This window comes from Salmo trutta, chromosome 7 (genome assembly GCF_901001165.1).
Source record: "Salmo trutta chromosome 7, fSalTru1.1, whole genome shotgun sequence".
Classification (NCBI taxonomy): domain Eukaryota; kingdom Metazoa; phylum Chordata; class Actinopteri; order Salmoniformes; family Salmonidae; genus Salmo; species Salmo trutta.
Window position 1 is genome coordinate 8,264,931 of NC_042963.1, and position 15,501 is coordinate 8,280,431.

General features: G+C 42.9%; 1 protein-coding gene across 3 annotated transcripts in view; it reads left to right on the forward strand.

Moving 5' to 3' along the window:
• The window catches only part of cdh13 (cadherin 13, H-cadherin (heart)), a 493,352-nt gene that overhangs the window by 172,779 nt on the left and 305,072 nt on the right, over positions 1–15,501 (forward strand). For all 3 annotated transcript variants that reach the window (XM_029757800.1, XM_029757798.1, XM_029757799.1), the window contains exons 3-4: positions 5,386–5,597; positions 13,522–13,635. In XM_029757800.1, the coding sequence (XP_029613660.1) occupies positions 5,386–5,597; positions 13,522–13,635 (326 nt within the window). The remainder of the gene's footprint in view (positions 1–5,385; positions 5,598–13,521; positions 13,636–15,501) is intronic.

Genomic DNA, 15,501 nt, shown 5'->3' on the forward strand with positions numbered 1-15,501 from the left:
TATTTTCTACTCCCTATATACAGCCATGTTATTTTCTACTCCCTATATACAGCCATGTTATTTTTGCTCGTTGTTCTTATTCGTTATTCACTCTGTATTTATTCTTCGTGTCACTATTTCTATTATTAGACATTTTTTTATATTTATATTAACTCTGCATTGTTGGAAAAGGACCCGTAAGTAAGCATTTCATTGTTAGTTTACACCTGTTGGTTACGAAGCATGTTAAAAATACAATTTAATATGATTTGATTACAGTGATTTTGTGCCAGTCAGATGTGTTATTCAAATGTATGATTTAAATAACTTCAGTTTGTCATTTTATTATGGTCCGCCTGTTCTGTTTCCTGGCTTGGACTGTGTTTTCAGTCCCTAGAGCTACACTAAGATAAGTAGTCTGTTTGAACTTATCTTCATTGACCATATTTCATATTTTGGAGAGAGTGAGAGAGAGAGAAATAGAAGGAGAGAGTGCAAAAGAAAGAGAGCAAGAGAGAGAGAAACAGGGACCAAAAGAGAGAGATTGCAAAAGCACAAGAGAGACAGATAGAAAAGAAAATGAGAAGAAAGGGAGATTAAGCATCAGAGAAGTTTGATATGGAATCAGACATGCTGCTTCTACTTTTTGGAGAACTTGTCTGAAATCCCCAGATTCCAGCTCTCTAAATGTCCTCCTAACAGTGAGACCCTGGTGTGAAAGCCTCCTGGGATGTTCTGCTCACAGTAGAAGCACAGCCTTGTTCACGCTTAAAGGCTGTGTGTGTTGTACACAATGCTCCTCGCAAATGAGAAACTCTGGCAGTAAATGGAATTATGTTTGTAAAGTTTCAAAAGCAGCACAGCGCTGTAATGCCGGATTACTTAGCGACATGATTTTGCAAGGCCTTTTGAGGCGGAGCACACTCTAATAGGACACAGCTATCAGCTCTGATGCAGACCCTGTCACCTTTCAGATTAGTCTTCAGATTCCCATCTCTCCCCATCATAACATCTTGACATTTAGTTAGGAGGCAGAAAATTGTCTTCACAACACTGAGCAGGAAAACCTTATTACCTGACATAAAAAAAAAAATCATATTTCGTGCCTGACAATAAAAAAGGAATCCAAAGTAAATATGAGTTGTTAGATGTAATCCCATTTCCCTCGATCAAAGCCAAGCAGAAAAGGTTACACATCTGAAGCTTCCTGTTGTCTTCAAAATTATTTCTCAACAGCCTATCAAAGACTTGTTGTGTTTTTTTCCATACCCTTTTAGGATGCACACAACATAACCGTAATGCTTTCAAGATACAGCGTTGGATGATCAGAATGCTTGTTAGATAAAAGGAGACAGTAATGTCAAGCGTCATATACAACTACACCTCCATTTGTTTACTAAAGCATAAGGGTTTTGAGAAAACGGGAACTGTTTCAGGTGAAGTATTGACAAATGCCTCAAAATACACTGACATTACTTACATGTAATGACCCCGGCAAATTGGTTTCGAAATGATTTATTGTCATTTCGAATGTAATTAAACTTCTGCAATAACTAGTTGCACAAGCAGCTCTATTTTTTATTTGAATAATTTCGCAGGTTTAAATTCCCAAAAGTACAAAGCGTAAGTACTTCCATATGTATGACATATGCTTCAAAATAAGTTTACATTACTAGTCATTACTTACATGTAATGAACCCAGCAAATTGGTTTATAAATGATTTATTGACATTTTGAATGGAATTAAACATCTGCAATAACTAGCTGCATGAGCAGCTCGGTTCGTAATTTGAATAATTTTGCAGGCTTAAATTCCAAAAAGTACAAATCGTAAATACTACCGTATGTATGACAGTTAATTCCATTCTGAAAGTGTCATGCAGGATTTTCAGTAGCTATACAGTAATACCATATTACTTAGCTACCGTGTCCTAAAGGACCAAGCACATGAGAGGACAGATCACCATTTTACATTACCATGATTGGTTTTATGGCCTAAAAGGAACTCATGTCAAATTGGTTGACTGTAAAAAAAGAAAGCCCACACAGTCCTCAGTTAGGGATTTTAGCCAGCTAATCCGTGTTGTGCAGTGCTGTTTAAACTCATAGCCACTTCTTGGAGGACGAGGGGGCCAATGCCATTGTCGCTTGACATCAAAGCACATCCCGCCATGCTCCCGCTGAAATCCCCCCAAAACCTGACATTAGAATACCATCAAACACTCGCTGCTTGCCTTTGAAATTTCTGACACTGTTTGCAGGCTATAAAGAGTTGAATGGGGATAGAAATGAACATTTGTATTTTATTTAACTAGGCAAGAACAAATTCTTATTTACAATGACTGCCTACCAGGGAACAGTGGGTTAACTGCCTTGTTCAGGGGCAGAACAACAGAGTTTTACCTTGTCAGCTCAGGGATTCGATCCAGCAACCTTTCGGGTTACTGACCCATCACTCTAACCACTAGGCTACCTACCTGCCATGCTTTGTGTTAGCAATGAGAATTGAATATAGAAATGGAGTTCTGTTGACTCTCTCAACCTCTACTGCCCATTTCTCAGCATGGTGAAGCCTTGCCTTTCTTTCTCTCCTCTCCTGTCAGTCCATAGACAGAGTGAGTGTGTGATTGTGGCCAGAGGGGAGATTTAAAGTGGCTGTGGTGGAGAAAGCGATAAAAAGGCCCCACAACAGAGTTGAAAAGGTTAAGTGCATTGAGCGAGTACTTTGATAGATTTGATTCCTATTGATTTGGTAGGCACACAGCACTAACTGTAGAGTTTTCCAATTTCAGATGGTCCTGAGGTGTAGAGAGTGTAGTCTGCAAGGAGAGGCCCAGTTCAGCTTCACACAACACATACAGGAGAGACACTGCTGAGGGCCTAAAACAGGCTGCATCAATGTTGGAGGAAGACTTGCTTCCATCTCCTTTATCTTCTGTCCACAACAAAAAGCCACTGATTTTATTATGGCAGCATTCATAGATCCCCCCCCCCCAACCTACAGTACAGACTTACTAAGACACAAGAAGAAATAGAGAAGGGAGGGGGGAGCGAGAGAGAAAGAGAGAGAAAGAAAGGGACTGAAATAAACATACGATAAACCATTTTTATAGATGCACAGCCAGTGTGTTCTGCTGTGCCCCCCGTTCCTCATAATGCCAGTAATTCTAATGACAGGGACGTTGGCAGGGCAGGGTGGGCTTGTTAGTGTCACAGTGATCAGTGGGAGACCAGAACAGAATATCGCTTCACATGAGACACACCACCATGTAACTGTAACTGTTCATCAACCTCTCATCATGTCCCTTCTGTCACTGCACTGTCAGTGTCACAGTGTGCCAACCATCCTTGTAAAACCTGGCCTCCCTCCATATAACCTGCCTTTTATGGCCGGCTGCACATCATAATGTCTGCATGGACAGCTGGGTGTGTTTGGGTGTATTTGGCTTTTTGTCATAATTACAGATGGCGATTGTGTGTGTTGATGATTCTACCAACCGCTTAACCTCTCGCTTTACAAATTATATACTGCATTAAAATAAAAAAATAAGACAATAATTAAGGTGTATCATTTTCTGCAGTTAAGCAACAGGTGCTAATTGTTGCAGTGGGTTACCATGGTGGTTGAATGGAATGAAAGCGTAGCTCCAACTGTTTGATAATAAGTGGTAATGAGAGTTTAAAGAGGGTTTTTCAACATGAAATGTACAACACTACAATTAGCTCAGCATCTGGCCTAGGGTTGCTGGAAGTGCCACCAGATGTATATGTACATGTAATGTGAATATTATAAGCTGTTGAGAGCAGGAATATAGGTTGATTCATGGGTAAACTAAAAAGGAGTGTTTTCCCATTCTTCCCACTTAAGAGTCAGTTCTATCCAAGGGCACTGTATTGAAGACTGTCCCTGGCTCTCCATTATAAACAGAATGTGCAGATGAGATGTTCAGTGTTCTTCAGTTTAAGAGTTCCCAGGGCTAGGGAGTATACGCTGCTAAGGATATTTCTGTTATGTAGAGAATAGAAGAAAAGAGGAAATTCATTTATTATGGATGTATTATGTAGAACATTGTCCCGACTGTAAAGCAAAGGGATTTTCTTTAAAGCAGCAGCAGTGGATTCCTTATGAGGAGGAGTGGGCTCATTTGCAAATGGTGTTGTTATTAACCTAGCCACTGCTGGCTCAGATTTCAGGAAACAGTATCAATTACCTCTTACCCCTGCACATCGACCCACAACTGCTACTCCCTGTATTAGCCATATTATTTTTACTCCTTATTGCTATGTTATTCACTGAGTATTTATTCCTTGTATCACTATCTATTTTCAGTTTATATTTTTAATTGTAATCTTTAAATCTGCATTGTGGGGAAAGGATTAAGTCAGCATTTCACTGTTAGTCTACACCTGTTGTTTACGAAGCATGTGACAAATAACATTTGATTTGATTAAAATATATGGATATCCCAGAAATCATCATGTTTTTGAAACAATTATGATCTCAAAGGGAATCAGACCATTTAATCATGAACTGTTATAAGGTTATATTCATGCCTGGGGCAAGTATGTGATAACTCTCATTCAAGGCAAGTCAAAGAGTCTACAGTCCAAAGGGAGGTATTGTCTACTCACCCCCACCACCTTCCTCTTGGGCTCCTCACAGTGGAAGGGGGAGGGGGGGGGGGGTGAGGGAAGGGTGCTTGATGGACCAGGAAGGGGATTGTGGCAAAGCAAGATAAGGATGGGATCAACACGATCAGAGAAGATAAACCATGGTGGAGTGGCGCTATCTCTCTGTCGGACGACAATGGCATTTTACACATATGTGCGCAGGGTGGCATGCACACACGCACGCACACACGCACACGGAGTGAGATGGCTCATGAACATCTTATTTACCACACCATGTCCCTGGTAAAGACCTGGAATAGCAGGAAGTGGATGGTGAGAGGTGGAGAGGGACATTTAGGCAAAGCACATGGCTTTGATATAAGCTCATTGAAGTGTTAACGATCGCTATTAAATGAAAGCAAACAATCACACTCACACAGCATACTTATGAACAGAAGGTACAGCATTAGCAGATGCGGATATGTGCATGTATCTCTTCATGTGTTTATTTGTAATTGACAGAGAGGGAACCAAAGGTTATCGTATTTGAATAGCTACCTTGGTCATTCCTGTGACGTTGCTCATGCATAGAGATCACTGAACCCTAGAAGAGACTGCTGCTGACCAGAGACAGCACATGTAGATATGTAGATTAGGTAGAGACCCTGGGATGCACAGGAATGCAACACAACCGTGTAGCAAAGCTGTCTAAACAGTGTTGGTAATAGCTGTGGTCTTTTGTTTCTCTCTCTCTCTCTCTCTCTCTCTCGCTCTCTCTCTCTCTCTCTCTCTCAGTGTTCTTTGATGACTGTGCGGGGAACGAGGGCTTGGCGTTCGAGGTGTCCCACCCGAACTTCCAGGTGGACCAGGAGATGAACCTGGTGGCCAGACGAGACGTGATGGACAGCGGGACTGTCATGTTTATCCACGGGGTCAACGAGCATGCTGATGACATGGCACAGGTGGACATTGTCGGAGCTCCACCTAGATCTCCTCAAACACTCAGGGTGAGTAGCCGGCCAATGGATGCCTCTGACTATGGCAGATACTCTCCTAGTTATGTTGCTGTTCAGAGCTCATCATTTAATAAGATAGCCGCGGAAAGAAGTGCGCAACAGACTGCACAACAAAGCATTGAAATGACAGCTGTGTCTTTTCATTGTATTTTTCTACAATGTACACTTATTTAAAGTGACTTCCTCTTCCCACTGGGTGTATGAGTGGATTTCATTTGGGTTTGGAGAGCCGGTGGTTGGTGAAAATGACTGTGATTATGTCTGCATCTCACTTTTGTCATTCAAGTACAGTTCCCAGAACTGCCCACTGTGCTCATTGTCACCAAACCTTAACCACTTAAATCTTCAGTCTCATCTTTAAAAAAAAAATGTGTTCCTTCTATATATGGTGTTAGTATTCAAAATACCAAATACAGTAACTCATTTCTGTTTAATGATCCACAAAACCACATGTATCAAAGTCACTCCATTCATTACCCCCTCCACTTGCCTTCCAGCCCCTTCCTGTCCCCGCCCTCCAGGCCAGCACTAGTGCTGCCAACTTGATTAAAACATTTCCCAGGTCCATCTCAAATATTCCGTTACCTCCCCTCAAATCATCGCTCTTCCCTGCTCCCTGCCCAGGTGTCCCACTGGTGTAGTTTCTCCGGCTCCCAGCCTAATGAGTAGCTCTCTCTCTGTCTCTGTGCGTCACCTTGCCTTCATTTGTTTATGCTTCTCCCATTATTTATTTAGTTTGCCAGTCCACGGGTATGTCTTTGGCAAGCCTGGGAGCCTGGGAGGACATAAGGGAATGAGTCATCTCCATTCTGTGTGTAAATGGGGAGAGAAGGTTTCCTCGTGAGTAATGTCACCATAATGTTCTTCTTGGCGAGTACGAAGGCACTCTGTTTTTAAAACATTTTTTTGTCTCCCGAGTTAAAAGAAGCTTAGCTAAATCAAATATTTCTAAAATGTAATTTCCTTGTCATAGGTTAACAAGACATTATGCATATTGACATGACTAAGTGCTATAATGAAAGAAAAAGTTAAGAAAAGTTGGGTGGCCGTGGCCCAATAACCAATTTTTCTTCAGAATTCATTCTGTAGGAGAGAACTCCCAGCAGTGTCAGACCAGCTCCGATCCCAGATCATCCATTGTCTCCTCCCTTTGTTCTGGCTCTTTGATATCTCTCTGCTGCTCTAGGCCTACCCAGTGGGGGATATTAGTGTTAATGGCATAGAATACATGAACCTCATTAATTAGGCAAAGAGGGAAAGTAAGAATAGAGAGACAGAGGAGACTATTGGACATAAGAGGGTTATGGTTGAGGAGGAGGGAAGAGAAAAGGATTGAACACAAAAGGGGCAGAAAGACAGGCGAAGAAAAGGAGGAAAAGCAGGCAGATGAGACTGGATGAGTCCTTTAATGTAGATTGGTAAAGAGCTCTCATTATTTCACAATCAATTAATCTACAGAGGCTCTCTGCTTTGAGAAGCAGATCCAAAGAACAAAGCAACAGAACCATCACCCTCATCTCCGCCTCTATCATACACTGGATATCCCTGTGATGTAGACTTCAAGACTCAATCACCATAATTATTCCCCAATAGATCCACCAAACAAGGCTTGCTGTCCTTGGTGAAAGCCCCAAAGTCTGGAAAGGGATTGTGTTTGGAGGTTGTGTTGGGCAAACCAATCGTACCAGGCTGAGGTCATGGCAATTTGATTTGGTGTTAGGAACAGAGCTTTTATAGATTAAGAGGAAACAGAATCAAATTGAATAGAAATATAATACAAATATAAATATAGAAATGGGTTCCACATTTCACGGTGCCATCCTGTAATCACAATTAAGATCAACCACAGCAAATTACAGTACAAAACTGTTTTGTTCTCTTAAAACACGTCTCTGTTGCCAAGCTTTCATTACTCCAACCCCTCCATTTCTCCACTAATGTCGAGCGGAAATGTCCCTGGGTGTATATATTGGTGTAACTGCCAAAATAATGGAAACACTTTAGCAAATGAGGGAAACAAAGTATATTGAAAGCAGGTGCTTCCACACATGTGTGCTTCCTGAAGTAATTAAGCCATTAACATCCCATAATGCTTAGGGTCATGTATAAAAATGCTGGGCAGGCCATTATTTTGGCTACCAGGGCTATGTCCCCATAGGATGACATCCATCCACAGGGCACAAGTTGTCACTGAATTGTTTGATGAGCATGTAAACAATGTAAACTATATGCCATGGCCGTCTCTGTCACCAGATCTCAACCCAATTTAACATTTCTGTGAGATTCTGGAGTGGCGCCTGAGAGCGTTTTAAACCACCATCAACAAAACACCAAATATGGAATTTCTTGTGAACGAATGGCGTCACATCCCTCCAATAGAGTTCTAGACACTTGTTGTAAGGGTCGACGCTGGTAGAGACGAGAAGCAGGTACAGGGAGTGAACATTTAATGGTGACAGACATGGAACAGGACAGGACAGCGTCTGGTAGTGAACACATAACAACATTAATGCAGACACAGGGAACAACCGGGGGAGCAAACAGTTATAGACGGGGCAATCAACAAAGGAAAGGAGTCCAGGTGAGTCCAATGAGCGCTGCTGTGCGTAAAGATGGTGACAGGTGTGTGTAATGAAGGGCAGCCTGGCGCCAGAGAGCGCCAGAGAGGGAGAGCGGGAGCAGGCGTGACACTTGTAGAATCTATGCCAAGGTGCATTGAATCTGTTCTGACCTGTGGAGGCCCAACGCCCTAGTAAAACACTTTATGTTGGTGTTTCCTTTATTTTGTCAGTTACCTGTATAATTCATGTCATAGTATCTTTATAGTGTCTTTGTTGTAGATTTATTGGCTTTTGATAATTGATAAGTGCTGTCTGAGTGGGGGTGAGGGGGTAGAATATGTTTTTAATTCCTCAGAGGAGGACGAGACAGTAATGTGGGCTTCAGCTTGAGGGAGGGAGGCTGCTGATAAATGATTGCCATTATGAGGAAACTCTGAATTCACAGAATAATGTATTATCTTTTGCTGGGGATCAATGTGGGAATTAATGGAAGAACGCATTTAAATGTAAAAAAATGCACACGCTAAGATATGGAATTTTGTTTATTTTTCTGTTATTTTATTTCTGTTACATTATATAGTACAAGGGTCGCCCTCTGGGAAATAAATAGCCATATTTAAATATAACAATGGATAAGAGCAAAATAAAACTATTTAGTTGGCTTAGTTATTTTTCTTCCATGCCATCTCACTCTGAAATAAATGTAATATTGCATCCTGATTAATGTTTTGATCAAGTCCTCACTTCCTTCCACTAGTCTTTAATGGATAACAAACAGTTCTACAATGCTGCCACAACACAGCAGTTGATGGTGCATACTACACCTGCTCTCATTGCAGTTTAAAACCTGCTCTCTCACTTGTTCTTTCCGTTCAAGTACTGTGTTGTTTGTCTCCGTCATCAGTGCAGTACACAGTACCATCTCTCCTCTACTCAGCCTCTCTGTTGCTCTCCTGGTTGTTCACCTCACATGGGCTCTTTGTCATATACATGTAATTACTAGGGGTAAGTCATGTCCAGGCCTGCCCCTCAGCCATTTCTGTACTGAAGAATCATGGCAGGGCAGTTAGAGATCTGAGTCGCTGTGTTAGTCTGCCTGGTGCTGTCCTCATCCCTGTCTGGCAGTATCGCCAAGTTAAGTGGTCTTTAGCAATCTTGCAAAGTGCTTAGCTGAACTCTTCAGGTCACAGCTGGTGGTGATCCCTCTATGTGATAACAACAACCAGGCTTGTTGTTTTTATTTCATTTCTTGTGATGTTTGGTTATGTATGTTGTGTTGCGTCTCAGTGCTGGCTTGTTGTGGCTGGAGACTAACATGTGTTCTGTGTCAACGGTGTAGTCCCAGGTTACACTCTGACATTCTCTCTCTGTTCGTACTGAACACCACTCCAACAGACAGTCGGGAATGACTAATGAGACTTCTCAATATAGTATTCAGGGGAAGAATGGCAGAATGGACAAGGACGTGACATTGCTGCCGCAGTAACTCTGCTCTCAGTCTGTGAGTGACGAAGGCTCTGTCTGTCGCAGTGCCTATAGATCCTAGGTCAAACAAAAGCCCCCACCATCAACACTTCTATCACTCCTCTTCGTCCTACTCTGAAATACACACACATCAACTCCACTGCCCAAATGTATTCAGAGCCCCCCCTGTGTTCCTGGCACATCTTGGTGCTCACTTCCCTAATGAGAATTCAAACATTCTGGGAGAGAGAGAGAGAGGTGTTGGTGCAGCAGTAATTTATGAACAGGAAACAAAGATTCATGACTAACTTCTCGTAGGGTGTTACAGTGCCAGTGTCACAGAACTGAGCCCAGCGCTAGGCCTATTCATCACCTGCACAGCGAGGCAGGAGAGGGAGGGACACGTTATGTTTAGTCTCCCAGCATTCAGTGCGAGCTTCACGCCTCTCTGGCCTTGACAATGTAGCTGGGTATGTGTATCAAACGGAGTGTGCTCATCGATATCCCCAATGACCTCATGCAGAGCATTGATGGGTTTTAAGCCTCCATCCCTTCACTGCTCCCTTCATCTCTCAGCACAGGAAAGACATAGTGACAATGTGTTCCATCTTCAGGGTAATACCTGTCATCACTCTGCTGTTTTCCATTGAGCTGCTAAAAATAAATGTATCGTACTGTATCATAGCAATAAAGCAGCCAGGCGCAATGCATTCTGGGATTGATGTGGTCATACTTACGGAAGTTAGCTTTTACAGGGCCACCCAAAGGCCAGGAGCTAGCTTTGAAAACCAATCATAGAAGACAACCCACCTATGAATTTGCATTTAAACACATAATAGTCCATTTCATCTGGAGTAGTTATGTGACACTCTGGTTGACTGCTTCAGGGATATCAGAGTCAGTCAGTGGCTGGAAAACACTGTCTGTTGCAGGACACTATGAACTTTATGTATATGGTTCTGGTTGCGTTGTCGATGGGTTTCGTATGACCTCTGAAGGTTGTCTGGAACAGGAAAGTAAAGTGAGTTGGAGTGAGTTGCCTGTATAGCAGTCAGTGTGCTCTCTCTGTCTCCGTGTCAACGTACAGCGTTGTAAACAACTGCCTTCAGCACCCACCCCTACTACCTCGTCCCTCTCTGTCAGTCTGACAGGGGCGAGCACTGCCAGCTCACGGTGCAGCACAACATTGCGTACACGATTGTAACTGTAGGATGTGCCATAAAAGAGGAAGGACAAAAGAGACTTCAGTTTCCAATGCAAATGTAATTTCAGCCCCAGAGATTATTTTTCTATTGTTGTGTTATTCCTTGGACAACAAATGGCTTATCACTGCTTCTTCTGGTTGTCGACCGGACTGTCGCCATGGCGCCAACTGTTGTTTCTGGTAGCAGCGTGGGCATGGACCTGCTGTTTTCAACTCTCTAGAGACAGCAGGTGCGGTAGAGATACTCTGAATGATCGGCTATGAAAAGCCAACTGACATTTACTCCTGAGGTGCTGACCTGTTGCACCCTCTACAACCACTGTGATTATTATTATTTGACCCTGTTGGTCATCTATGAACATTTGAACATCTTGCCCATGTTCTGTTATAATCTCTACCCGGCACAGCCAGAAGAGGACTGGCCACCCCTCATAGCCTGGTTCCTCTCTAGGTTTCTTCCTAGGTTCCTGCCTTTCTAGGGAGTTTTTCCTAGCCACCGTGCTTCTACACCTGTATTGCTTGCTGTTTGGGGTTTTAGGCTGGGTTTCTGTACAGCACTTTGTGACATCAGCTGATGTAAGAAGGGCTTTATAAATACATTTGATTGATTGGATTCCTCATGCCAGGGCGGGGATCAGGAGGACCTGTACCGAGTGGGCACAGGGCTGTCACAGAGGAGGGAGGCAGAGATAGATACAGAGAGGGGGGAAGGGTGAGAGGGAAGGGACAGAGGGAGAGGGAGAATAAGAGAGAGAAAGTCAAAAAGACAGAGTGTATGCAAAACATAGAGAGAGCTGGTGACTGCTGGATGTTCTCTCATCCCTGACACGTCATGTTGGTACTGCGGCTACTGCTCACCCAGCCAGGACAGCACAGTGACACTCTCCTCTGCTATCCTGGCCCTATTCATACATGTGACGATTACACTGTGGTAATAGAAATGCTACATTTTTTCCAGTGATTATCTGTAATTTTGCAATATAATCAAAGCATCAGTCAATTTTTACAATGATTCACTTGCCATGTTTAAGACTCCTCCAATGTCGTACACAGTCATATATGCTGCATGTTAAGGGCCATATCAGCTCCTCGCCTGCCACTGGTCCACTTTAGAGTTGAGTGATCCAACTATGCTTCTCCACCATCTGTTCTGTGTGTTTGCTGTCTCTAGCTATTATATTGTATATGTATGAGTGCACAAAAGCACGAGTTTCCTTTGAAGTCTTAGGCTCTCACATTGCTCATGCAGGCGTTTTGTCTGTGTATGTGTTGGCGGGCAGTGAGGCAGCATTATGTTGCCATGTGTCCCGCTGAATGGACAGCCAGAGCCTGGTGCTCTCACTCGGGTCATTGCAGCTATGCAAATGTGTTCAATTTGAGTCCTGAGTCGATAGCGTGAATGCCAAATATCATTTTCACTAAAACGTTACCTGCTAGACGGGCCCTAATTGCATTAGAACTTACAAAAGGAGAGGGGGAAAAAGAGACGAGGAGAGGAAAGAAGAAGAGAGAGGTACAAGAGAGGAAAGCTACTTATCCATACCACTTATTACATTTACATACAGTTGCAAATGCACATTGGCTATTGAGTGTGAGCCACACACACACGCATACACACATATAAACATTTTGACAGTCTGGAACTGTATGTCTTTCCATACTGTGACAGAACTAGAGTCACAAAGCATGACACTTTTTCTTGTTCCTCTAGATTCTGTAGTGTTTTGAAGATGGAAATGAACATTTCAAATAGACTCTGGCTGAATCAACAATAGGTTAAAAAAGTGAATAAATAGGTTTTCTTTGTGAGAGCATTGTTATCTTTCATCTTTCTCTTCTTCAGTCTTTCTTTTCATATCTCTGTATCTCTCTCTTTCAATCTTCCTCTCTTTTTCTACTCCCCCAAGTCTGAAAAGATCGAGTCAATTAGATCATTGCAGGAAGCATAACAATGCAATTACATCAAACCTAATGACTTACTGTTCAAGGTTATAACAGTCTAATTTTGTTGTTAGATTGTAATTCCATTCAAATTAATGTATGTTTCTAAAGACTGTACTGGTTGCTGTGTCAGTCTTAGATAGCCTCCTCTCTTCACCGCCTCTCCAGAACAACCCTATCTGACAGCTGCTGACAGGTGTTAGAATTACAGTATCAATGTACATGTAACTGCCAAAATAAAGGAAACACCAACATTGTGTCTTAATAGAGCATTGGGCCACCACAAACCATCAGAACAGCTTCTATTCACTTTGGCATAAATTCTACCAACCATAACTGTGTGGAAACACCTGCTTTCAATATACTTTGTATCCCTCATTTACTCAAGTATTTCCTTTATTTTGGCAGTTACCTGTATGTCCTTTCTTCCACCAATCAGTGGCCATCATGGTGGAGATGAGAGGAGGATAGGAAGCCATATGCCTACAGTGTGTGTGCGTGTGTGTGTGCGTGTGCGTATGTGTGTTAGAGCTTACAATACTGTACAGCCATTACATTATGAGTGTTGTGACACACTCTTCAATGTGAGCAAGAAATACAAGAGCTGCACAATGAACTGTACAGTGACTTAATTGTATTGTGTGTATGAATGGACTCATGCTCAGTGTGCATCACTGTACATCCTTCCTATTCAATGTGATGTGTTTTGAATGCCACCCCTCTCTCTTTGTGTTTGTTTGTGTAGGAGATCCTTGGCCTTGGTCAGATCCAGCCCTACAGATCGAAGAGAGCCCTGTTCGCCCCCCGCATGCATGTCAATGAGAACATGGAGCCGCCCTTCCCCAAAGTCATTGGCACGGTAAGCCTCACCCGTCCGTCCCACCTCGGACTCCACTAATACACTGATTGCGGACTGCTTGACCTTCTGATTTAATGTTATTCACAGTCAAGCAAAGCGCATATCCATTTTCCAGTGAAAACATGCCTCTCCTCATATGTGAACTGTGAATAACATGAATAATCAGTATTTAAACATTAAACAGTACACAATTACCCCTAACGAATATAGCAACGGTGCTTTAATTTGAGATTTTTTTCAAATTTTTCTTTCTCAAAACTTTTTGGATGACACTCAAACCAAATGGATGGCTTGATGAGTAGAAGGAAACATTTGTATGCATACTTGAGGAATTCCTTTGATGAATAAAAAAAAAAGATCCTTGATGTTCTTTCCTGGGTATGTTTGAAACTGATTTCTGGAACACCAATACATTTGGGGAAAGTTACCAGAACTTTGGAACCATAATGGGAAACAGCTATTGGACTTTATACCTTCCATCATTTACTCCTCACAGCCTCATTTGCAAAAGTAACACTAAGACATGAACAACGCGTCTGTGTGTGTGTGTATTTGTAGGTGTGTGCATGTGTATGTAACTTAGGTAGGTGCATGTGCGTGTGTGTGTGCGAGCGAGCGAGCAAGAGAGGGAGCGAAAGGACAAAGAAAGACAGCTCTGCCGATCAGACTAAAGGATCAACCGTATCTCAGAACACCCAGAGAGTCTGAAATGAAATATTAAAAGAGAGACATCACCTTTTTGAAATGTATTTTTTACATGTTATCTTAATTTAACTAAGGCAAGTCAGTTAAGAACAGATTCTTATTTACAATGACAGCCTACCCCGGAAAACGCTGGGCCAATTGTGCACCGCCCTATGGGACTCTCAATCACGGCCAGATGTGATACAGCCTGGATTTGAACCGGGGACTGTAGTGGCACTTCTTGCACTGAGATGCAGCGCCACTCAGGAGCCAAGCTGAGCCTTGCACATAATGGATAATTGCACAAAGTTCTTCTAAAGCCATGGCATCTTTATTCCCCCTCTGTCCTGTTGTATCTGGGGCCCTGGAGGGTCCGTGGCAGAGCCATACTGTAGCTCTCCCCCTCTGTCCTGTTGTATCTGGGGCCCTGGAGGGTCCGTGGCAGAGCCATACTGTAGCTCTCCCCCTCTGTCCTGTTGTACCTGGGGCCCTGGAGGATCCGTGGCTGAGCCATACTGTAGCTCTCCCCCTCTGTCCTGTTGTATCTGGGGCCCTGGATGGTCCGTGGCTGAGCCGTACTGTAGCTCTCCCCCTCTGTCCTGTTGTATCTGGGGCCCTGGAGGGTCCGTGGCTGAGCCATACTGTAGCCCTCCTCCTTTGCCTCTCAGTTTCTCAGTAGTGAAAAAATGATGTTTTTATTGTCACATACACCAGATAGGTGCAGTGAAATGTGTTATTTTACAGGGTCAGCCATAGTAGTACAACACCCCTGGAGCAAAGTAGGGTTAAGTGCCCTTCTTAAGGTCACATTGACAGATTTGTCAGCTCAGGTATAAGAACCAGCGACCTTTCGGTTGGGAGTCAGGCCCCCAATGAGAGAGAGACAGAGAGAGTGAGGTAGAGCTACAGTCAGCAGATTAGTTTGGTTTACAGGAGTTCAGTAGGTGTTATAGAACATTTTTGAAATTAGTTGAAGAAGAAAAAAACATACAGCTTGTAAGTTGTGTTCTTTAGTCACTACTGATTACATACTGTACATATATCATACCTCATCTCCTTCCATTTCTGTCCATACAAGATTAATTTCACTGTTACGAGAATCATGTAATGGCATGCATCAGTGATGTGCCTCCACTGATGGCAGAACGAGGGTTGACTAGCTCCGTGATGTTTTGAAGTCGT